Below are 25,862 nucleotides of genomic sequence, written 5' to 3' on the forward strand. Positions count from 1 at the left end.
TTGACATGGGCCCCATTGGCCATTGCCTAATCTCGCACTACATTCAGCACCCCAGTACTCCCACTGAAGATATCTATGAAAAAAGACTTCAGACAGTTAGCCTGAAACTCATTGGCATAAACCAATGAGAAAACATATACAGTCTCTTCCTCTGAAATATACACAGAAGAATGGAAGTTACAAGTTAATGGAAATTTCAGTGAACAAATCTGAGGGCACAAGAAAAACAGAGAGACAAAAAAATTCCAGAAAACAAGTGGCATGTATTAAGGACTTGGGGAAAGTGAGGAAGCAGGAGAGTGAAAATGGAAGAAGAAAACCAACACTTTATTTCCATTTTTTCACCTTATTTAAAAATGTCATCAATCTTTAAAAAAGCAACTTTTACATTGGTGAATATATTTATGAAAATTTCATCAAATGTGCCTGCTTTTTTTAATTTTGAAATGTAATTGACAATGAAAATATTTTCTCAGTGCAGTCACTGACTCTTTTATGCATTCCAATTCCTTTGTGAGGAAAGAAAAGTCTCTCTCAGAGCTGAAACGAAATGAGATTCACAGCCTGGATTCATTTCTCAGTGGACAGCTGGCCAGTTATAAGGCTTAATACAAATACACTGAATTCAAAACAAGTATTTCCAGTAACTTCAGCAAACTTTCAGCAGGCATATTCACTAGCCTTTGTAGTACGTGAAAGCTTCAATAACATTGTCAAGAAGAGGGCAAGAAAGGAATGTGGTTTGAAAACTAACCTAATCTGTCTGTCTCAGGTTATCTGTGCAACTTAAAGTTGAAGGACATTGTCATACCAATGTAAATATCTTACACCACAGAGAATCTGTCATTTAATGTTATTTCACAATGTTATCTTAACACTACGTTTACTTTAAAAAGTTGTAAAATATATATAGACTGGATTCACTTAAAAAGAAAACAAAGCACAGTTTCTTCAGATGAGTAAAACTATATTTTAAATAGTTTAAAGTATTCTGATTAGTGGGCAGGCATGCAATAATGCACCACTAGTGGGGGGGGTGCAAAATGGGGGAGTGCAAAATTTCAAAAGGGGGTACAGAGTGATCTGCCACTCCCTCACCCCCCATGGTCTCTGCTGGATCCCTGGGCCTCTACTGTCTTCCATCCCTCCTGACTGTCCAGGCCCACCTCCTTTTCCCTGGCATAGCTGCAGGCAAGCAGAGCTGGTGGGCCATGCATGAACAGCTGCAGCTGCTGCCCCACATGAAGCCTGAGCTTGCTGCCTGTAGCCATACCACACTGCTGGGGAAGCTGGGCAGAGGACACCAGAAGGCTGCTGCTGAGCAGGCCATGGCTCTCTCTGAAGGCAGCAAGAGAGGAGAGGGAGCCATGGGTAGGTGAGCTGCATGACTCTGCTCCTGCCTTGCCCTTCCCCACCCTGCCCCCAGCTCTGCCCCCCCCCAGCCCAGGGAGGGAGACTAGAGTTTTGCAGCCAACTATGCCTTGCCCTGCAAGGAGATGCCGGGGTGCAGGTTCAAGTGCTGGGCATGGGATGAGGGAGTGTGGAAGTGGTGTGTAGAGAGAGACTCAGTCAGCAGGGGCAGGGGATGAGCCCCAGTTGTGCCTGGGGGAGATTGTGTGAGGGACCCTGGTCATCCCGTTGCCTAGGAAAGGCAGGAGCAGGTGTTCGCCCTATGCTTCAGTTAGGCAAGTTTCTGTCTCTCTCGAGAGACTTGCCTGCAGTGTGAGCCCTGCTTTATGTGATGCCCACAACATCTTAGTGCAGAGGTATGCAGGGGAGACATGACATTTCAGAAGGGGCAGCAGCGCAATTGGCCTCCCTGCCCTGCAGCCTCTGCTGGCTCCTCCAGTCTTTGCTGCCTCCCCTCCAGCTCTTTCCCCACCATGGGAGCATGGCGCATCACTTTCAGGAGACCTCTGCTCACTTTCAGGTCCACTGGGGGGCCCCTGCTAGTTGCAGGGACAAAAAGTGAGGCCTGATGTAAAAAGTTTGCTCACCCCCACTGTAAAGGAACCTCCATAGCTCCATGAACCCTAAGGATAAAGCTAAGTACAGGTCTCCACATAGGCAAGATATAACTCGCTCTACTTTGGCAAAATAAGCAAAAGACCTAGACTCTAATTCACTAGATTTCAGGAAATGCTGTCCACCAATGAGGAAAAGAATCGTGTATAATCGCAAAAAAATCACAGGTAAAAGACCTCTCTCTTACTGTAAGCTGGGAACTCTTGAAATCCAACAAAATGTGAAGTAAGCTTCAAAGAATGCTACTATGGAGACTCTTGACTTTAATCTCTTACATAGTAGCCAAAACTTAGCCTCTAGGACTTCTCTCCTAGCTTTCCTTATGTCATTGGTAAGCATGGGTAGCAGGGTTGCCAGCTCCTCCACAGCATGGCACGAAAGTCTGTCGAGATGTCTAAAGAGGCCCATAACTTTCACACCTCACAGGCAGTTCTGGTCATTACAAACCCAAATATCCATATTTCTCATTATCAAATAAACCATTAGTATTGCTGGGCTGTACTTAGTAGCTGAGGAGGGGTAATTCAATGCAAGAAGACACTATGGCAACATATAGCAGGAAAGTGCAAACTACGGGATTGTTTTCTTTTGCTCCTGCTTGATTTTCTCCTTCCTCAAGACTTTCATCCTCCTTAACAGCACTCAAACACGATCAAACTTGGAGTGCAACCACTCCTCTATGCAGTTTTCTATTTCTCTTAGCTCCTCCAGTTCAGCTACTCTGGCCTCAGTGTTACTGAGGGCTGAAAGTTGTCTGCATGCATAAGCACAGCTGCTCACAAGGCACTTGATTATACAAGCTGCACACAGTGCAACAAGCTGGACAGCTCTTACCCTGCTGCTGCAGGACTTCTGCCTACATTGTGCTTACTCTTGAGAGGATTTATTTGGGAGGGTGGGGGTAGTGACTAGCCTAAGATTAGAGTATGTTTCTTAGGTGGAGCTGCCTGTCTTCATTTGTAAATTCACTCAAAAAGTTTCCCTGTTCTCTAGCTCCTCTGGCCACCTAGGGACTCGCATTTTCACTCCAGATTCTCCTGGAGTTAGTCCAACTGCCTTGTCAAGCAATCCTAAAAGGGTGAGAGCTGCAAGGACCACAGGTAGGAGCCTTGTTTGGAACCTTTCAGTCTAATTTGGACTTGCAGGTCATTTGGCCCAGCACCAAGCCCCCAAAAGAGACTACACTCAAATCTTCAAGTAAGCAAGCACATTATCCAATTAAAAGACAAGAATAATGGGAGAGATCTCGGGAGGGGCTCTCTGTTCCAGGAGCATCTGTCAGATAACAGATGTTTTCGGAGGCATAACCTGTACTTCTTGACATCCTCAATCTCATCAAATGGAGGTGGGTTTTAACTCTCAGAATATAAACTTCAGCATAAGTAATTCTTTAATAAGCACATGAACTTAGAGTCCAGCTTCCATCTGAAGTTTACAGATGTACAAGTACTATCAGCTAAACTATGCATAGAAGAGATCTATTCACATCTCTCAATCAATTTATGCAAGCAAGAGACACCTCCAAAACAGATTCAAGATGTAGAGTGAACTTCAAACTTATTAGTTAGCATTTGATAAAAAGTTCAAAAATATACATGGAAATCAATTACCTTCGAAGAAAGTTAAAAAGCTGAATGGCATATAACAGCTGCAAAACTGAGTACTAGCTTTCCTAAGCTGTCCTAAACAGGGAAAGGGGGAAAGTTTACACTTCTGTTTAAGAAGAAATAATAAGAAACAAAGATTTTAAACCTTATCAGTATAAATGGGGGTTATGTATTGCATCAGTACAGTTTATCTAATATTTACCTATGCTTTACTGAGACCTCTTTAGCTTTATTGCTGTAGTATGGAAACAGGAAACAAAAGAAGTCTTTCCAAATTCTTCTCTCTTGAAACAATCCATAGCAGGATTTATGAATCCTACCAGTTAGGACTGCTCAATAATAAGTGACAAAGGAGCAACATATGGATGTATCTGAAGAATAATGAAGCAACTTTACCCTGTAAAAGTAATTGAAGCACCTGGGCTTTGATGAATTAAATGGTATTCAGAGGCAGTAGTGAATCTACTATATATTTAAGACAGGCAATATGAGCAAATTAAAGACTGTGCACACCAGAGTTGAGTGTGTAGGAGAGAAAGAATATGAACAGTAAAACAGAAAGGTGATGTAGTGATTGAGTCTATGTAAGTTGCCTGCTAGGGAGCAAGTAGCCATGTGAGTAGCTTGCTTGTGGCCATTTGTGGTGTGTCTTCATACCTGTATTGCACCAGCTTAGTTCTGTGCTCCCTGTTGTCACTATTTGTGGGCTTGGAGATTCAAGGCTAAAGTGTGGTGAAATGAGGAAATATTTTTCCATGGCACAACAGAATCCAGGGGTACAAACCATGCTAATATTTGGCCCAGTGGGGGGTGGGGGGCACGGAGCAACAGACAAGAAAACAAGGAGGAAAAAAAACACAATTGAACAGATGCACAGTGTAGGATCACAGAAGCAAGCACAGATCTAGAGCAAAAAAGTAGCTCAAGCTCATGTGATGCCCATGAAATGAATACCAGACATCTATAGCACACTGGCACCTGTAAACTGATTCCTAGCATAAATAAAACTTTTTATCTGAAGATCATTGCTGGGTCACTAGCAAAGCGGTACAGGTAGCTGGGTTGATGATCTGTGCTTGGTTTACCCTGATTCATAGGTGTTTCCTGCTAATAGATCTAATAGTGAGACAGCTACACTGCATCCACTAATTATCTTCTCTCATCCTGTCTTGATCTTGGTGACCAGCAACAGTGCCTTCAAATTCATCTGCAATACCACTTTGCTGATGTTTACCACAAAATATACACACACACACACCCCTCTCTCCTTTGGGTGTCAGTCTTGCAATGGTGAGACATTGGTGTGCACGGAGAAGAGAAAAAGGAAGGAATAACTTTAAAATAACCATTTTTTTCTCAATTTCAAACACTGATGAAGTGGACTTGTGGATTTCACAAGAACAAATTCCTTTTGCCCTTGGTCCCTTAGATTATGTCTACACTACAGAGTGGTTTCAAAATAACAGCCATTATTTTGAAATAATGTTGGAGCATCTACAATACACACACATTATTCTGAAATAAATTCAGAAGAGCAGATGTGTTATTTCAAAATTGGTAAACCTCATTGCAGGGGGAATAAGACCTAGTCCAAAATATGTTGAAAAAGCACTATTTCAAAATGAGTCATAATGGTGTCCGATGGCACTATTTGCAAAATAGTCACTACATGTCAGAACTGCTAATTTGAAATACATTTTGTGTGTAGCAGCATTATTTCAAAATAGCTGTTTTGACATATCTTATTTCAAAATAACTCTGTAGTATAGACACAGCCCCAGATAATTTTGTGATTTGTATCACAAAATTGCAAGAACCTAAGACATCAAACTGAGGAACTTCAAATTAGCACCCAGTTGCACCCCTTTTGCACTGTGCGACACAGTTTTTCTATGTTCATTGTGAAAATTAGACTTTATTGGTCTCTTGCATGTGGTACAACATGCATGGTGATGGTGATCATAATGTTGATATACTAGCATTGTTGCAGGCCTGAATTTATGATGTCCATATTACAATCCCAACCTTGTACCTCAGGGCCACTTCTAGTTATAACTGTGTCCTAAGAATGTAACACGTCTCTATTATGTCAGTAGTTTCTTTCAACAGCTGCTCTGTATCAGTTGATTCAGTGTAACCATTTGGTAATGCATGTGTGGTCTGAAAGAAAATCAGCATTGAAAACATACTCCTGATTGGTTTCCCATTTATTTCAGTAAATAGCACTTGAAGCGGCAGTTGAGAAACACTGGCAAAATGATTACATTTAGCAATATAATATAGCTGAAAACAAAATTTCAAACCAACCTACTATACATGCATATCATTAACCAGTTTCTAAACCTGAAAGAGGCTGAAAGCCTTCAGCTTCACTGGAAATGGGAACTGAGGGCATTCAACACTTTGGATCACTGAGGCTGTGTCTACACTTGCCCCAAACTTCGAAGGGGGCATGGTAATTGGGCTGCTGGGAGACTACTAATGAAGTGCTGTGATGAATATTCAGCACTTAATTAGGTAATTCTCCCTGCAGCAACTTCTAAGTGTCAGACTTCGAAGTGCTGGCATGCATGTAGCCGTGGGCACTTCGAAGTGCCCATGCTACTTCAAAGTGCCCTTACTTCCCAAACTTTTGAGGAGTAAAGGCACTTTGAAGTGCCTGCGGATACACGGCATGCCGACACTTTGAAGTTTGACACTTCGAAGTTGCTGTGGGGAGAATTAGCCTAATGAAGTTCTACGTAGTCATCACAGCACTTCATCAGTAATCTCCCAGCAGCCTGATTACCATGCCCCCTTTGAAGTTCGACATAGCCTGTATCTTTAGCCATCAACAGAGTAGAAAAAATTTGATATTTTTTCAAGTTAGAAACTTCATGGCCTTATCATCATAAACCTTGTGTTTGCTTTCAAATAATTCTTTACAGAATAAGTTTAGTGTTGGGGATATTCATTGAAATGGTGATTTTAAGCAAATACCAGAGAATATTCAAGAAATAAAAAAACTGTTAATTTGTAAAAAATTAGTATTTACCCCAGGCAGAATCCTGATTCTGAGGGATATCCTCCTCATTCATGTTATGTGATCTCCATGTCCAAAAAAAAAAAAAACAATCAACAAAACCTCAGTGCTCAACATCAGACAGTTAATATTTCCAAAGTTTTGTCTTTAATCACTAAGAATTATGCATACAAATGATTTTGCAGATATTCTCTGATAACATATGTTTGAAAAAAATTAAATGGTGTGGGAAAATTGTTATCAAAATAAGATACCCGAGGAAGGATCTTGCCACTTGTACATCATACTGAATTGATTTACTATGTCAATCTCAGTTGTACTACTTATGCAGTAAAACACTGAGTAATGGTTGCAGAATCTATTACATAGTAAGGTGAATAAATTAATTACTAAAAATCATTCACTAAGTCCTAATGATCAGAGTTAATAAACTTGGGCTTAACATATAAAATGAATCCATCTTTTTGCTATATATTTAATGTGACAGTAAGGCACAGTCTATGGACAAACTGAGAACAGCGCCCACTGTACTAGGCTCTGCACAAATACAGACAAATACAGTGTAGTAAACCATGCCAGGGTCAAAGAATTTACAGTCTCATAGAAACTTTTATTGGTATAATGATATTGATAAAAATAACACTGAAAGATTTGACAAACAGCAAATATGTGGATAGGAGCATTACTGTTCTACAACAAATAAAAATAATTAATTTATTTCCATGAATTATTGTAAAAGATTTATTTGATAAGTGATCAATGACGATTAGTGTTTTTATCTTGCTAATACCTGTATTTCCAACTTGAGAAATTGGGATATAAGAAAATAAATATTAGGAAAGGGTTCCGTGCCTGAGATTTACTTACATGCTAATAAATCGAAACATTTGAAAATGTGACCATGTTAACATCATTACCATGGATCCATATTAAACATTTAGGTTTTTCAGCTATCAATTTTAAAATACAAAAGATGCAGTGGAGGTTTGTCAAAACCTCTTCAGATCTGTTTTGACTGCCCACCTTCTTCTCTTGTCAGTCTGTGCTGAACAGAAAAGTGTTCAGGTAAGCTTTAAAATTGAGCACTATTCCTGAACATAAAACTAACTTGTTACACCGTGAAAATGAGGTTTGAATTCAGGCTACATCAGGGTTTCATTTTTCTGTTCCAAGTAGTCTGTGGTACAATGAACAACAGAACACATAAATTGCTTTATCACATTACTTGTGACCTGCTCTTGTTAAGTGCTCAATGTTCTCCCAAAAAGGAGTCATCTCTTGTGTGACTTGTCTAGGAGTTGAGTCAGTACAGTAAGTCCCCAGAAGGACAAAGGGGGAGAAGATGATTGTTATGATAGTATCTAGCAGGCAGCACATATGCAATTTTATTCTTCAAGAAAGGACATGTTGGATTAATTCCACTTTGTAGCAAACATCACAAAAATCATCATCAAGTTATGCATAATATTAAATAATTGTGTAAATGTATTCTAAAAAAGCTATGACCATAGCATGGATTAATTTCTACCAGCCTGTCATTACACATATGTTATTTCTGTGCTTAGCAATCACCATAGAAACTTCTGTGCATATGGATTTATTTAGAAAAAAAAGTTTTAGAACAAATGAAAATCTGCTGGAAACAAATACTATACCCTCAGTCACAGAACATAAGACACCCTGCTTGGATTAAATCTGAGCTACTGTAATTTCTAATACTACTATAATTGTTTAATAGTCTCAATGGTGTTAATCATCCTGCTTTGTAGAAAATCTTGCTCTCACAGCTCGTTAGCAATTCTAAAGAAACAAAGCTGCCCTTGCAGAGATATTCAATGATTGGCATTTTCAGATTACTTCAGTTAGCACTGCAGACCTGCTTTTAGCCTAAAGCAGTGCACAAAACAAGCTTGCTCTAAATTGACTCTAAAAGGAACATCAAGAACAGGGTTCTTCTGGAAGGTTCAGAAAGGACAGATGGATTCCAACACGGGGAGCACTTCACCCATAGCCGTATGCACTCTGCTGACTTTTGGACCACACTCTACCTTATGAGTGATGCCCTTCTGGATGGTTTATAGGCTCTTATATAAAATACCCACTATTTGTATCCAGGACGAAGCGGCTTACACCTCTGGGCTTTCTCTTGAAGCTGTGTCTGAGTCAACTCTTTATGTTAACCTGCCCTCGACCCCTGGATCTCAAATGCTTTATTGTATCAAATGTACCTCTGCTATTACTTGTTAGAAACATTAGCGGCAATAAAATCGAATCTGCTTCACAAGGTATAGACTATGTAATTTCTCACAGGTGAAATGCAAGATCACTGATGAGGGGCATAGATGAATGACCAAGAACAGCGATGAGAGACGTGCTCAGGGAAATCACCCACTTCCTTCCCTGATGGACTATGTGTATTTTCACAAAAGACCCAAAAGACACAGACAAACCAAGGGACACATTTTGCTATGGGATGTGCTCCAGCCATGTGCCTATGTGCTTTACCACCACAGACTATGCCTATATCACTCATGGGTGGTGTCCTGGGGACACTTGCTCACTGACTCTTCAAAAGCCCACCCATATTAATCTGAGTCAAAAGCCCACCCAAGTTTCATTCAGGATCAGCCATGCCTTCTCTTCTTCACCTCATAAACTTTATTTGAAATGTTCTCTTTAATTAAATATTTTTATCTGGTGATCAGACCAAAAAAATTGAGGCTAACTTCCCACAAACTTAGAGTGGTATCTGTACTGGTCCATAGCTTTACAAAAAACAAGCAGTCCTATAATACCTTAAAGACTAACAATTTTATTTATTAGGTAATGAGCTTTCATGGGTTAGTCTTCAAGATGCTATGGGACTACATATTTTGTACAGACTGAAAGCTGCAAAACCTAGCCTGCTTGTAAAAAGATCATTGGTGTTTGAAGATATGCAGCTAGCACTTCAGCTGGCATAAAGACAATGGCGCTATTCTGATTTATACCTGCTGAGCATCTGTTCTGCAAGATGTGGTAATTCACTGGAAAACAGACTCAAATGATAAAGAGGTATTAATGAGCTGCAGTGTTTTTCACAGTCACCTCTGCTGAAGGAATGTGAAATGCTGAAGAACTGCAGGAACAGCCTTGCTGCAAATAAATGTCCTATTTAAAAACTAGGGCAAACTGTATTGTTGTGAAGCAGTAAAACAGCTGCTTGAATAAAAATTATACAAACTAAAGGCCTTGTGATATTAGTACATGCTTGAATTTTACAAGGCATGAACAATAGGCTGAATTTGTATTCTTTTAACTATTCACCTAGGAAAAATGCAGACTTTTTACATTAGGAATAAGTAAGCAATTTGCCCTATGCTGAATTCTCTTTGTTTGCAATTAGGAATACAGCTCAGCTCATCTATGGTTCTTGTTCTGAAACATACTGGCATTTTTCCATTGACAGTTGGTAACGGGCAACACCTGCTTTGTGCACAACATTACATTTGCATTCATTGTTTCCCTTTCTTGACTATGAGTGGGGATGTTTGGGAGGAAAAATGCCACGTAAGCCCACAGTATGGGTGAAGCAAGAGGATCCTCTGGGACTGTGGAGAGGAAAGAAAATATACTACTTCTATGAATGATCTCCCCTGATAACTAAAACAAACCATTCCTAACCTTCAAGAAAGGGTAATATCAAAATGGATACTGATCCCCTGTTAACTCCAGAAGCAGTGATTAGAAAGTTGACATTGTGAAGACCAGGACTGTAACAGGGTTTACAAAAGAAATAAATAAGTTGATGGAGGTTAGGCACATCAGTGACTATTAGCCAGGATGGGTAGGAATGGTGTCCCTAGCCTCCATTTGTCAGAGAATGGAAATGGATGAAGGAGAGGTATTACTCTATGACTACCTGTTCTGTTCACTTCATCTGGGGCATCTGGCTTTGGCTACTGTCAGAAGACAGGACACTGAGCTAGATGGACCTTTGGTTAAACCAGTATGGCCATTCCTATGTTCTGTTCTAAGTAAAGATGCTTCCTCCTTTCATCCTCCTTTGAGTTACATAGAGGTCTTCAGATATTGGAAGCTTTTGAGCTCCACAGATCTCTTTTTGTGTCACCCTCCAAGAGAAGTTGGTCCAATAAAAACTATTACCTCACCTACCTATGCTCAGGTGCAACTATTTGCCTTTTCCTGGTTACTTTTTGTGGCCAGTCTGCAGTCATGTCCAGTAAAAGAAAAAAATATGGTTTAAAATATAATAATCTAAATTTTAAGTATAAAAATGAACAAAGTTAAAATATTGCAAAATGTCTATAATATAAATATAATAGGATACCCAGGATGTTGCTCGGGGGTCACTGTCACTGAATGGTAGTAGCATAAAACACAAGTGTACATAAATTTTCTTTAAAATTCTTTCCTTTCTCAGTTCCAAGGAACCTTAATAATTCATCCTTACCTTGGCTCCCTTTGCCTTGGGCCTCAATTACAAGGCCAAAAAAGCAGACATTACTACTCCCAATTAGTTCTTTAATATCCTTCTCCAAATAGTAGTAATATGTCACCTTTTCCCTGTGGGCCGTCTCCAAACTATCAAAATTGTCTTCCAAATGAAGAGTAACAACTACTGCCACTGCAGTTTCCCCTCTAACGAAAAACAATATCAGGCTTATGCAAATATACATTCCATTATTCCTGACAGTGCTGTCTCTGCTGACTTTCTGAAGACCATTTATGTGTCTCTGGACACTGATCCACTGTTGAGCCTGGATGGTTTTAATATCCAAGACCTGATGGTGAATTGGTTAATCAGTGAAGTGCAGGCGGGTTTGAACACTAGCATGGAGGGCAATTTCTACCAAGATCTGAGCCCTCCTGCGTACTCCTATTAGAGCTGGACATTAAGCTGGCAAGGACCCTTCATTCAGGAAAGCCTCTGGAATGCAAGACCTACTGCCCCTTCCTTGTCTCTCTCATTGGCTACGTCTACACGTGAAGCCAACATCGAAATAGGCTATTTCGATGAGTAACGTCTACATGTCCTCCAGGGCTGGCAATGTCGATGTTCAACTTCGACGTGGCGCGGCACCACATCGAAATAGGCGCTGCGAGGGAACGTCTACACGCCAAAGTAGCACACATTGAAATAAGGGTGCCAGGAACAGCTGCAGACAGGGTCACAGGGCAGACTCAACAGCAAGCCGCTCCCTTAAAGGGCCCCTCCCAGACACAGTTGCACTAAACAACACAAGATACACAGAGCCTACAACTGGTTGCAGACCATGTGCCTGCAGCATGGATCCCCAGCTGCCACAGCAGCAGCCAGAAGCCCTGGGCTAAGGGCTGCTGCCCACGGTGACCATAGAGCCCCGCAGGGGCTGGAGAGAGAGCATCTCTCAACCCCTCAGCTGATGGCCGCCATGGCGGACCCCGCTATTTCGAAGTTGCGGGACGCACAACGACTACACGGTCCCTACTTCAACGTTGAACGTCGAAGTAGGGCACTATTCCTATCCCCTCATGGGGTTAGCGACTTCGACGTCTCGCCGCCTAACATCGAAGTTAACTTCGAAATAGCGCCCGGCGCATGTAGCCGTGACGGGCGCTATTTCGAAGTTAGTGCCGCTACTTCGAAGTAGCGTGCACGTGTAGACACGGCTATTATTTCTACACATCATTCAAATAATGCACAACTTCAACTACCCTTCCCAAAACAATATATAGAAATTTTGTGTTTTTATCAATTTTAAAAGTAATCTTTTCTGTCTGTCTTGGGAAACTGAAAAACTTTATAAGTATCTGTTTCCATATAACATAATGGGGAAATAGACACAGTCAATTAACACTGCTTATGCGCAATACAAATTGTTGAGTAAACAACACAATGTCTATACATGATGGTTGATTTTCCCCCTCATGTTTGCTTTTAATACAGCATATGAGGGAATGCAGAATTTTTCCTGTTCTTTTCTGAAAAAAAAAACAAACCACAAGGCTACTGCAGCCAGACAATCAGCCAGCCCAACTAGGTAAATACTTGCGCAAGGCCATTCACAAAGAGCTCTGCCATTTGTGAGAGACTCTCAGGATCAGCTCACCATTGTCCTTAGCACTGTTGGTTTGATATTTTCAAATCAGAATAAGGGGTCTGAATACCCTTTAATTTTTAATGGGAATCAAACAGTTAAATCCCTTGCTTGGCCTTGAAAACACTGCTTTACATGTTGAAAGCAATAAACAAGAATCAACTAATTAGTGCCTAGCATGCATGAGCGTAAATATGGCTTTTACAAAATACAGAAGCTTTATGATGAATATTCTGTTTTAAAAAGTGCTGTGTCAATTCCTAACATCTACCTATTAAATAAAAATGGAGAATAACAAAAGTATTTCTATCTAGATTGGCAACGTCTTTGACCTAATTTATTCCCACTTTTCTAATTTTCTTCCCTGAACAAATTCTTCTTCCCTTGGTTACTTTCTACCTCCTCCAATATCCTCATAGTTTGAACCATCTTTGATAATATCTTGCATGCCCTTTCTAATCCAGGCACTTGTTTTCCTCTACCTCCCCATACTAGTTATTTTTGCTCTTTTAATATCTCTACACTTTTTGATCTTCATCATATAAATAAGTAAATGAAAAAATCTTTCTGCTTTGTTAGGATTACAATAATGAATTCAAATGAAATAAAGACCAATCTGAATATTCAGCCAGATGTCAAACTGAATCCAAATCTATTTTTAATGTTATTACTCTGTTTTATACCAACTAAGAATCTGACTCTCTCTCTCTTATCTTTCCCTTGGACAATACAGATGTAATTCAGGCAATGCCCCTGTTAACCATTCCTAGACTTACTAATGTAAATTATGAGGTATTCCAGCTCAGCTGCCAAGAACTTTTATGACCCTGTAGCTCGACCAACAAGCATGTATTTACCATCATGTAATATGCGTCACAGCATAACAATGACAGGGTTTTCCATATATGGGCAAAATGACAACAACAAAAAAAAAAGCCAAACCACTACACAAACTCACATACAGTTTCAGAAATCAATCATGTTTATTAACAATATTGCTTTACACAAAATTATCAAATGCACTCATTCCCCAAATTCCTCTGGAACACAGAAAGTCCTTGTTGATAATTCCACAAAAAAGAAAATTTATCACATATCCACAAATTTTGTAGTAAAACCACATGGTTAAATCGACTCTTAAAAATTGTTCACAGGCCCCTCTACTCAAGCAGGCATAATTCAAGTGGCATCCGCTGGTGTACAGAAATGCTTGTTCATCTCTCTTTCCATTGTTAATCAGTTTATTTGATCACCAGTAGAAAGCTAACCACTCACTCGGGCCACATTACTTTTATGATCACAGATAACCTATGAGATGATTTCTGAATCATTTCTAGCTACATTTTACCAGTTTTAGACATAATTTTATACAACTTTTGCTAACTTCTTATTCATATTTATTTTACAATGAATGGTCTGAATCCTCATCAGGTTTAAAGTGATGTCGCTCCATCATGTTCACTAATAAAACCACCACCTAGATGTAGGCATACAAATTCTTATAATCTAAATTTTTGGCACACCATTTCTATTTTTATAGTCTTTCTTTTAAATATGAACATTTGCTACTGGAAATAGGAACAATTTTTAGAGTAGATTCTTGTTCCAAAGCAGTTCTATTTTTTCCAATATTATAAAATATGTAAAGTATAAAAAAGCTAGATTATTTCTTACCTTCTTTGAAAGCAGGCAAAAGCTATACTGTAGGTGGAATAGTGTACCAAGTAACAGATTTTTGTACACTCTTTCTTACTGGTGGTATGCAGTCTACAGGAAAAGTAAATATATTGATATGTACAATATGTTCACAATAGACTCTTTTTGTTTTGTCCTGTCACTGAGATCACAAAACACGTTCAACTGATGATCTGGGATTAGAGGAGTAACAGTGAAAAGCTTGCAGTATATGAAATTTACTGTGGATTACAAATAAACAAACCAGTTCACAGAAGTTCAGGTACCTCTGAACATAGGAGTAGCTGCCTACACCTGATGAGGAGGACTGGTTGGCTACTTCCTGTCTGCACCAGCCCTGGATGAGCATTGCTTCAGTTCCCCTTTCCCTCAGAATCCAGCCACCCTCATCCATACAATATGTCTCAGGTTTCCAAACCACTCCAGAAGCCATCTAAGGTTTTGGTCAAAAAGACGTAACAAGCAAAGTTATGTCAGTGATGTTAAGATTCAACACAAATGAGGAAACAAAAACAAAACAGCACACAGCACAGTAGCATTTGTGCAGCAGTGTCTATAATTCTCTCTGAGATGTGGGATGTTTTCATTTCCTATACACAATTCACAGTCTGTTGATGGGAATCCACACAGTCAATCTGAATCCTTAAGACACAAAAATGAGGCTTGACAAAGCTGTATTCTCATTACCTTGCTTTTCTGAGCTAGAGAGGCATGTCAGAGTGGGGCTTTCGTTTTTGTTCTGTTTACACTGCACTAATCAAAGCCAAGTATCTTGGATAATATATGATAATAAAGAATTATTTCATAAAGGAAACACAAATACATTGAGTGTTTTTATTTATAAAAGGCACCTATTGCATCTCACTAAAAATTGCAAACCACATTGATCCCCAAGTAACTTCTACTTAATGCAAAGTGAAAGGGAAAGGAAGTCATGGAAGTCACATTGGATGGATTTGCAGATGTGTTGACCAGCAAAAGCCCCTATTTACTTAAACAGGAGTTGTGGTTGCTCAGGCGTCAGGTCATTTTGAAAGTTCTGTCATAGCTCCTTGGTCACACCATTCTTTCCGCTGCAATTTAACAATCTATAGTCCCTCATTTCCGAGCAGGACCCCTATCTGAAGAAACTTCTCTTTCTCACCATCTATTGTACTTCACTTTACTTACTATGCCTGGTATCTATCACACTCATTGGTCACCTTAGCTGACCGCTATCATAAGCTAGTAGACTACTTTGCAACAAAGATGACCAGCAATAAAAAAGCTAAATCTAAGAAGGGGAATCACAAATGTGGGGGAAAAAATGAACACAGCTATTTCTGCAGGCCCGATTTCTTGAATGATTTTGATAATGTATCAAAAAGCGGCATTTTCAGTTGGAGGGCAATCTACTGATTTCATCGGTCACAGAATATCTTTAATCTGCTCCAGCAAAGAAGTCAGCTTGCCACTATGTTTTATATGCTTGAGAGAGTTTTGGGACGACAAAAAAGTCACATGGAAAATCCTTCAGCTGGCAAGTACAAGATAAAGAAGCCAGCTGTTCTCCTTGCAGCTACACACTGGAATCACATTGCCAAGTTAGTTAACATTTTCCACACCATTTACAATTGGTGCTTCAGGAGTCAGCTGTGGTAGTCTGAGTAAATAACATTCGTCTGGATCTATTACTTATCTTGTGGGTGCACTTTTTCACCATGAAAATTTCTATGTGAAGGCACAATTCTGAGAAAGGAGAAAGTATTGCAATCCCATCAATGGAAGAACAAAAAACAAAAGAAAACAAACAAAAAATAGCAAGAATTCTTCAATACTAGAATGCCTGAAAAGCATATGGCCTGTCAGTAAGGTCTACTATTTCTAGTTTGTTAGAGGTAAAATCCTCTCATTGTCAAATCTGAGAAACCTTGATTTTCTGTTGTTGTAGTTTGCAAAAACACCATATTTATGTAAAGGGCTAAATATAAGCAGCAATTATACATAAATCCTCACCATAATCTATGTAGGAGCTGGAGACTTATCTTTGTCCATGTTTGACACTTTTGCAGCAGAAATAGAAAAAATAAAAACTTTCTGGATAAGGAAGAATGGGCATTCTTAAGCCATGATGAGAGTGTGTTTTAAATTACTATGAAATTCAGCTAAACAAATGCACTGGAGAAGAACAAATTTGTTAAAGGAACAAAGCTACTGTGCACCAATTTCTGCTGATCTTAAGCTGCTGGAGAACATTTTTAATGCAAACATGTAATAGCAGAACATAGTTGTTAAATGAGCAAAGCATGCACATACCAGATGTAATGATCACCAGAACTGTTAAAAGTGAAATTATTGAAAAGCATGGGCTTAATGAAGTCCATTGATTATGAAAACTCTTTCAATTCACATCAGGAGAACAAACATTGTGAAATTCCTCTCATATCCCAACCCAAGGTCAGTAACACTCCTTATTCTCCTACTGGGTGGAAGATAAAATCATTGCCCCTGCATTGTGGGTGGCCTTTGTACTCACTTTTAAATTTCCACAATTATTGTCAGTCCTGCTAAGTGATGAATGCTTTTCTACACAGCTTCTGAGCACCTTCAATTCTCATGGGAGTTGGCGATGCTCAGCATTTCTGAAGAGTTGCTCAGCACCATGCAGGATCAAGTCCTCACAGAATGTAAATAATACTAAGAAACCTTTAGGTTTGCAAATATACTGGTGCCACTGCTTAGCACAAAACATTTCTGGTTCACTGATACTTTCTTTTCTTTCTTTCTTTTCCCTGTAAAAAATTCCAGCAGTACACATGAAGGTTTCGTGAAACTTTTCTTTCTTTCTTACTTTCTTTCTTTCTTATTATTTTTTAATCCTAATTTTTCGCCAGCTAAGTAGAATGGCCAACCAATATCTGGTTTACTTGGGCTCAGTAATCAGTCACCCCAATGTTTGGAGGTACATGAATCTCATGCTGGTGGTTAAGTACAGAACTACTCTTGGTATGAAATGTTCCCCTCATCCCAATATATAAATAGCACCCTCACCAAAACATTCTTGAACAAATTTCAAAGCAGTAAATTTACCAGGAAATGCTTTTGAATATCAAACTTGCAAACAAAACTGTGCTTACTTACCTAAAACAGCTACAGTTTGAACCTCTCTCATGCAGCACACTTGGGACTTGACTACTGCCAAATGAAAGAATTTGCCATACCAAAGGAGGTCAGCATTGTCCAGCCGCATTACGAACACTTCCACTGCTTAATGGGTTCTTAGAAGACATTTAGGGGTAAATTACAGCTAAATAACAGCCGACAAAACTGTGAGACAGGACTGGTGTCTGAAAACAAACTTCATGAGACCATGGGAAACTTGGCCACACCCATGATAAGTGGTCATCAGGTTAACTAGAATCATGCCAGATTATGGAAATTGTATGATGAGAGAGTTCTGGATTAGAGAGGTTCAACCTGTAAAACTTTTTATGTGAAAATCAGATCTGTACCCTAAGGCAGCACTTTCTAATACTGACTGCATGGACTCCTCCTCATCTTTCAACCCTTTTCCCATTTTTGCCTTCAGCTGAAACATACTGTGTAATGATGGAAACTGGGAAATGGCAATCTATGTTTAATCATCTTTGCATTATCTCACAACAGTTCAGAACTAAAGGGGAAGGGTGGTCATCCTCTGCTTTTGTTCCAACACCTCAGTTTCCTCCGCCAATAAAAATTAATTGTAGGCCACTCAATGGAACATATATTAGTGCTGGTTTTAAATAAATAAATAAACAAATAAAGATGGGGCAGGGAAGAACTGTCAGTTAACAGTAAATTTAAGGGAAAAATAATCTTTTCCTGAAAGCAAACATTTGGAAATTAAAAAAAGAAAAATGACCAGCAGATGGTTGTTTGAAAAATGAGGTAAGAAGGATATTGTTTATGTATATTTTTAAAATTTGTAAATAATGAAATTTCATCTTCCATCAACACTAGAATGTATATTTTATTATTGAAATACTGGTAAAATTTTCCACAAACATTTTAGTGCCTTGTTGATACCTCTGGGTCTCTTTAATTGGGCAACCTTGGGAAATATGCTAAGATGGATTATGAAATTTCCCAGACCATGAGTGTTCACCATAATAAAGGGTAAAATAAGTCCACTACTAAATCCTTTGTATGTACAAGACATAATAGACTACTGTACATGGATAATGTGCCATAAGATAAATCCTTAATGCACTGTATTTAAACTTATTTTGTTTTTATTATTGTATGTAGACAATTAAGCAGAAACCACTAACTGTAAAGTACAGTGATTTGCTATTTCTCATGCTTGCAACTTAAAATTGTCCTAGACACCACAGTGAGTGTGTGTGTGTAACTTTTGGTTTTGTTGCCCTGTGTTTAAACTTATTTTATATTTATTATCATTATGGTGATCCAGCCATGTGGGGAGGGGGGTCTGAAGCATGGAGTGTTCACAGACTACAGACACCTGGATTAAAGAAGATCAAGTGTGAGAATTTTTTTTTAGTATTTCTTTGACTTTTTTTCAAATGAAACAGTTTTAATTTGTTACAGCTGCCTGAAGCACCAAAAGAATTGTGAGAATTCTGCCAACATTTTTTAAATATATGAATATTTGAAGTGAAATATCAACATTTTCACCAAAATTACCCAATTTAGAATTTCACTAAGGAGGTCCCCTGAGTTCAATTCAGCACTCATTGAATTCAATGGTAAATATCTAACTAATGTTAATGTTGCAGGGTCATGATACTAAAATATGTTAAGCATATAAGTTGGCAGGTCATATTATTCAATTTACTAGTAATTGTAATTATTACATGTATTCTATAAAGGAAAAGAAGTAGATGTCTCCATTAATATGACCACATTCTAGTATTGTGTATGTATATACACACACATATATATTTCAGAGAAAATTTCAGTTTGCTAATTAGGTAAAATTATACAAAATACTATTAGCACAAAGGCTAACAAAGTGTATAGTCATATTGCTTCTGACAGAAAAACTTGAGAAATGGTATTTATGAACATGATATGATGTGAAGACAAATACAAAAAACTTTCTCCCTGCATAGGTGAACTTGAATTTATATTATTGTTATTATTATTATTATTATTATTTGAATGAAACATAGCAACATAGGGTGGATTTAAAGGAGAAGGGTAATGAATTTTGGAGGGGAGAGATTTTAGGGATTTTGTTTTGTGAAAAATAAAGGTTCAATCTTCTGAGTAGTAGGAATTTAATTTAGGGTAAAATTCTCCCTCCTTAATTCATGCTGGGTAATACCATACTCTTCAAGTAGTCCTATTCCATTGGTTTCCATAGCAGTCCCCTGGAGTAAAGTGTTATGCAGCCTGAGAAAGAACAGAATAATCTTGACATTGATTGATTTGGTTTGGTTTTTTTGTGTATGACTCTACCACTGATCTTGTCTGCAGAAAAAAAACATGTTTTTTCAGTTCAATTAGAACATATTTTGTACAGCTGTCACATAGAAGAGCCCAGAGAAGATACTGAAGTTGAGTGGTGAAAGAAGGGGGAAAGCACAGTGTTTGCTAACCATTAATACTTTGCCTTGAAAGTGAAGTTTCTACTTCAAGGCAGCTATTCCAACCATCATTTAATAGAAATGAAGTGGCCAGAGTTTTGGCAGCAAATATATAAACAAAATATGAGCAAAGAAAGGGAATTTCTTCACATTTTGACTTGGTTTGTACAACAACTGCAGACACATCTAAATCTTTCCAATATTCTCTGGAGTTATCTCGCTGCTGAATTCTATCCAGAGTCAAATGCAAATGCAAATAAAATTCAATGGCCTCAGTAAGTGATTTTGTGCTACAGTATACTATGACATCCACATTAAGGGAAATTAAAGGAATTGGAAACCACTTTTCTGTCCAGATTCCTCCAAAATCAATGGAAAGACTCTCATTAACTTCAGTGAGATGTGCTTTTTTTCAGCTTCAGTGAGATGTGCTTCTTTTTTTTTTTATAGAGTGCTGGATAAAACCTTTAGATGGCAATTCTTTTAGGGTGTATAACAAGGGTTTTGTGTGTGTGTGTAAGTGTTTGGCTATCTACTTCATAAGCAAATAACCACATACCAAGTTCTTTAACACAAAAAGGATTTAGACAATCCACTCATTGTGCATACTGTGGTTTGAGTCCTGGCTCCATAGTTCAGACTGGAACTTATAACTGCACAGATTAGGATAGAGGTTAGATCTCATTACATCAGGATGGACATGACTGACAATGGTAGGATGAATACCCTGGAAGACTACTGGTTTTAGAGGAATATGCCCAGAGGAGGAAGAGGAGCTGCTCATAGCTATCAAGCACAGTCTGAAGAGATTTTCCCAGTTGCTAAGTGTCAAAAAAACGGGGTAAGAAGAGAGTGAATGTCATATAAAGAACATCTATTGACATATTGAAAGAAATATACTTCATAAAAACTTGAATGGAGGATATCCAGATGATAGGAAGGATTAAAAAACAGTATTGGTCAACCCAATCCCAAAACACACTGAGACCCGAGTAATAAGTATGGAAATACTTACTGTTTGGGTCTACATTTTCACAAAGTTCTGTTTTTGCTTCCCCATTGGGCCTGTCGCTAGATTTGTGCGAAAGCCGTGATGACATGGTCGCTGCTGTCACTACGGCCTTGAAGCTGCGTTTCCGTTTCTGGACATTTAGTTCAGGATGGAAGATGATGATGTACACTTTCGGCATGTAAAGCATCCCCAGGGCCACTGAAGCACTTAAGTTCATGGATATTGTAAGTGTGGTAGTTTGTATGTAGAGCTAGGAGACATAACACATGAGACACTATTACAAATAAAATGACTGAGAAATAAGCAGTAGCACTTATAGAAGCAGTGTTAAATATAATCATTTTACTTGAAATGGGCTAAACATCTAGGCAACAAAGCATCATATTTTGTGGAATGCAGCAGAAAGAGGACAGTAACACTTCAATGGGTTTTAGTAATTTCTTAGCATTAAAAAAAAAAAACAAAAAACTTCTACTGACTTTACAGATAAGAACTACTACCATACAATGTGATTCAGAAAATTACTGAGAGCTCTTATCTATCAATGGATAGTACCTGAGGACACTCAGGATCTTGCAAAAACTCCTACTGGTCTCCTTTAGGGCATAGTATTTAAGTGTTGCTTTATTTAGTTTTATTTTGTTTTTCATACAGAGTGTGAAAGGTCAGATTCTGGTTTTAATTACACCAGTGCAAATCCAGCGTCAACTCAGCTGCAGCTGAAATCAGATGCCCCCATTAGAGAAGATGATGACTACGAAAGTAACAATACAACTTGTTTAGAACTTTTATTAAAGCTATCTTTTAAAGCCTGGGAATTTTTCAACAACGATCGTTCAAATTTCTGCTATTTATTCAAAATGAATAATGCAAGTATCCAAAGAATATGAAATGGTTTTGCATACTGCTGACTTGCAGTTAAGCTTGTTTGCAAAATGGGTAGGCATGATAGAGAGTGCTAGTACTGTGAGATATGAATTAATGAAATCCACAAAATTTTCTTCATTTAAAGATATTCTGCACACACACAAGAACTGGAAGTGCTGTTATTTTGTTTAAAATGGTCTTTTCAGAGGACATTCAATATATAAAATGGATCAAGGCTGTGCATATCAGGATTATTCTAATTACATGGGTTTAGACAGTGTAATAAATATGCAAGTGAGAAAAAAGGAACTAAAAGGCTGCAGGTTCTCCCCAAATATATGGCCTTTAGTGTATGTCTATGGCCAGGGAAAAATGTTCATACCATTTTGCTTCTGGGATGCAAACCATTGCAAACCAATCTGTTCTTATGATATCAAGAAAAAGTACTAGCACATTTAAATGCCCACAATACCCTCATTTCTCCAAATACCCATTCTCAGAAGAAACTGAATGTTCCCAAACTTGGCAGGCTTCATCAGTATAACAGCTGTTTAAAAACACCAGTGGGAGACACAAAATATTTGCAGAAAATGAGTGTATAAATAAAGGACCACAAAGCAAAATTAAAGTAACTGACCCAATTTCTATTCACTCCATACTCAGATCAAGCTCATATTATCTTCCAAAGGCTACGGTTACACTACAGCACTCTGTCAACATAAGTCACTGTCAGAAGAGATTTCCCGACTAAACTTCTGTTGACAGAGTGCAGCAACACACATAATCAAATGGGAGAGCACTCCACTCTGTCGACAGAGCACCCAGACTGCCTGGCTGCTCTCTCAACAAAACAGGCACCCTGAAGCACAGCAGACAGGGCTGTCCATTGTTGTGGGTGCCCAGCCTGTCAAGAGAGGCCCCCTGGAGTGTTTACACAGCTGTTTTGTCGACAGACATCTGCCAACAAAGGTGTTGTGGCTCAAAGTTTGGAGACAGAATGTTGTCTGTGAAAATGCTGTGGTTTGTTGACACACTGTCCACAAAACCCATTTTGTGTATAAATGTGCAGCATGCTTTGTCAACAAAACCTCTGTTTTGTCGACAAAAGTCTGTAGTGTAACCATAGCCATCGACTTTTGCAATAAGGACTTCAAGATTGTGAAAAATGCATGATGGACCAAATATAAATATCAGTCTATATTTTATATATTTGGATATGTGTGCATGAATTTCCGTCTGGCTAAACTATATATATAATGTTTACACATTACACTTATACAACTACACTGCCTTTTAGAAGTATGTAAAATAACCCTGCACAGATTTCTTGGTGTCTGAGTCCCTTCTGATATATTTATCAGATAGAGCTGTTATCAGTGGTTTGTTGTGAAACTGAAAGGGCCTCTCTTGTGGGCTTCTGAGGAGGGTGGGGGCATCTGTCTTTTGTTTGGTATTCTTGTCTAATGTTATTCATGATTTGGATAATGGGGAGAAAAGTATGCTTATAAAAATGTGCAAATTACACCAAGCTAGGAGGGGTTGCAAACGCTTGGAGAACAGTTATTATAATTCAAAATGTCATTGATAAATTAGAGAATTGGCCTGAAATCAATAAGATGAAATTCCACACACAAATGCAAAGTATAACACTTAAGGAAACAATGAATACATAACTATAAAATGGGAACTAGCTGATTACTGAATAGAACAGCAATGGAGTCAAGGACAGAATTACAAATTCAACATTATGATTTAATAATGGCATCCCAGTATGAGAAGTAGATGATTTGGGTTGGACACAGTACAAGTCTCAGCACAAAATGTTTTAGTTTATTAGAAATTCCTGAAAAACCAAAGAAATAAACATAGATCAAGCTGTAACTAAGAAATATCTTTTAAAAATCTTACCTAGGAGGAAGGAATAAAATTAATAGATTAATAGTTTCCTGAATTTTTGAACATGTAGTGTGAAGTTTTGTGAATAATACAAATGAAGGGCAAAATTCTCCTGTCAGATTCTGACCTAGGCATGGCAAATTCTGATTCAGCCGACTTACCACTGCTGCCAAAAGGTGAGTAGGGAGAAAAGTGGTTGAGATCCAGCAGGCAGCCCAGAAAGCAGAAATCTCCTAGTTCCTGCAGCACGTTCCTCTTAATAACTTATAATCATTGATTTCTCTACACTACAGTCTGTTACAGTTTTCAATAAAAGTGAAGGGGCTACACCAGAACTAAATTTGACTCAGTGTTATAACACACCAGTACATCATCAAACTGTGTTTTCTTTCTCTCTGACCAATTTCCTTAGCTTTAAAGTCAATTTTGCTTAGCCCTTTTATGTTAAGAGGTCTATATATTATCACCCTTGACATAAACCTATTTACAGCTTCTCCAAGCCAGACCTCACTGACTGTGCAACTAGTCCCTGGCAATGATTTTCCTGGATTAATAGTAAATTGTAAGTCTTCTTTGTAACCCATCAAAATAAAATATTATGATGATAAGAGAGCAGAGTGTTTGAAGGCAGCAGGCCAGATTCTCTTCTGCTGCATTTCAGTGCAACTCAGTGACATCAGTGGAGGGACACTGATTTCCACCATCTGAGGATTTGAGGTAAAGTCTTAAGCATAAATCAGCACTAGTGCAACTGCAAAACCTGTGATCCCTCTGCATGACATGCAGCTTACACTTATTGTCATCAGAACATGGAACATCAGTAACATTTTTGTATGGGTGCACCAGCTTATTCAGTTCTATTCCCTACCATTAACTGGTGATCTTGCAGTGATATTTAGTCAATAGCACCTTTTGCAGCATCTGGTTCTAAGGTTCCAGTGAGGTTCCCTAACTTACACATTGCCAAATGAAAGAAGGCAAAGAGGATAAGAAAAGAACCTTTGAAGAATGAGACAAGCTGAGTGATACAACAGTCTCATGATAAATGAGAACTTTAAGGGATATTACAATATATGATTACACATGAAATGCAATTTGGATGCAAAGATTTCACACCTTGCTTCATGTTTTCAACAACCCTTTGCAAGGACTTCTGATGAATGCACATCAATATTTCAAAATACAAAGACTGAGATGTAAACTACACAAGACACCTCAATTCACGAATGCCCATTACACATGGCCAGTATAAAGTGGAACAAGGAAAGCAGAAGAGACTTTCCAGTCTTAAGGCTGTTATGTCATTTGAATCTGAGTAAGGCATGATATGAAGCCGCTCCACAAAAGTGGCTGGTCTGGCAGGGACTGTGCTTCAAAAGATGCAAGTCTTTGCTTAATGATATTGAACAATTGCCAATATGTATTTAGGATTTAATCTATTGTATAACAAGAAGCGTGAGACAGAATGAAATCCATTCTATCCGAAATCTGATGGGCACTGTGGCCATCCTATATTTAGGAATAATGGAAACTGGTGATTCTTATTTACTGTGGTACATTTCTTAAGATGGCATCAGTAACCTGTGCTAAAGTTTGTTTATTTCAGGCCCTGACCTTGAATGAAGTCTATATGGAGATAACCCTGTAAACCACATGAAGAGTAGCAGGAAACTGTTCTATCCTGTATGTGCCATAAAATAACTAGCACTGTTGCTAATAAAGGACTATTCACATGAGTAAGCTGTATCAGGGTAAGGTTCTAAAACATCAAAAATTTTAACTTTGTACAGCCTAAAACATGCCATGCTGGCATCAGAGAGCACACTTTGAAGGAGTGCATTAGAGAAAATTAGGCCCTAAGGATATCATTCAGATGCAAAGGCACCTAGATTCCATCATTTATTTTACATAAAGGATTTTCATCTGAATTTTAGATTCCTGTGTTTTCCAGATTCTTGTTTTATTCATGCAAATGATGAAAATTGCCTTAAAATCTCAAAAATAGATTAGATTGGTCTTCAACATATAGATCTATTAGCTAGCTGTTTTTAAGGGGCACATAATATCAATGGGGCTGCATGGGTG

The 25,862-nt window shown here is 38.4% G+C and overlaps 1 protein-coding gene across 2 annotated transcripts in view; it reads right to left on the reverse strand.

Moving 5' to 3' along the window:
- Positions 1-25,862, reverse strand: part of GRM7 (glutamate metabotropic receptor 7) — a 534,523-nt gene that overhangs the window by 35,090 nt on the left and 473,571 nt on the right. The window contains exons 9-10 of one of the 2 annotated variants that reach the window (XM_075005037.1): positions 21,018-21,264; positions 14,397-14,501 (exon numbers count right to left, since the gene is read on the reverse strand). In XM_075005037.1, coding sequence (XP_074861138.1) covers positions 14,431-14,501; positions 21,018-21,264 — 318 coding nt within the window. In that variant the 3' untranslated portion in view covers positions 14,397-14,430. Of the gene's footprint in view, positions 1-14,396; positions 14,502-21,017; positions 21,265-25,862 lie in introns of those variants that run through there. The other variant, XM_075005038.1, reaches the window with a different exon arrangement.

The sequence above is a fragment of the Carettochelys insculpta genome, chromosome 11, assembly GCF_033958435.1.
Source record: "Carettochelys insculpta isolate YL-2023 chromosome 11, ASM3395843v1, whole genome shotgun sequence".
NCBI classification, from domain to species: domain Eukaryota; kingdom Metazoa; phylum Chordata; order Testudines; family Carettochelyidae; genus Carettochelys; species Carettochelys insculpta.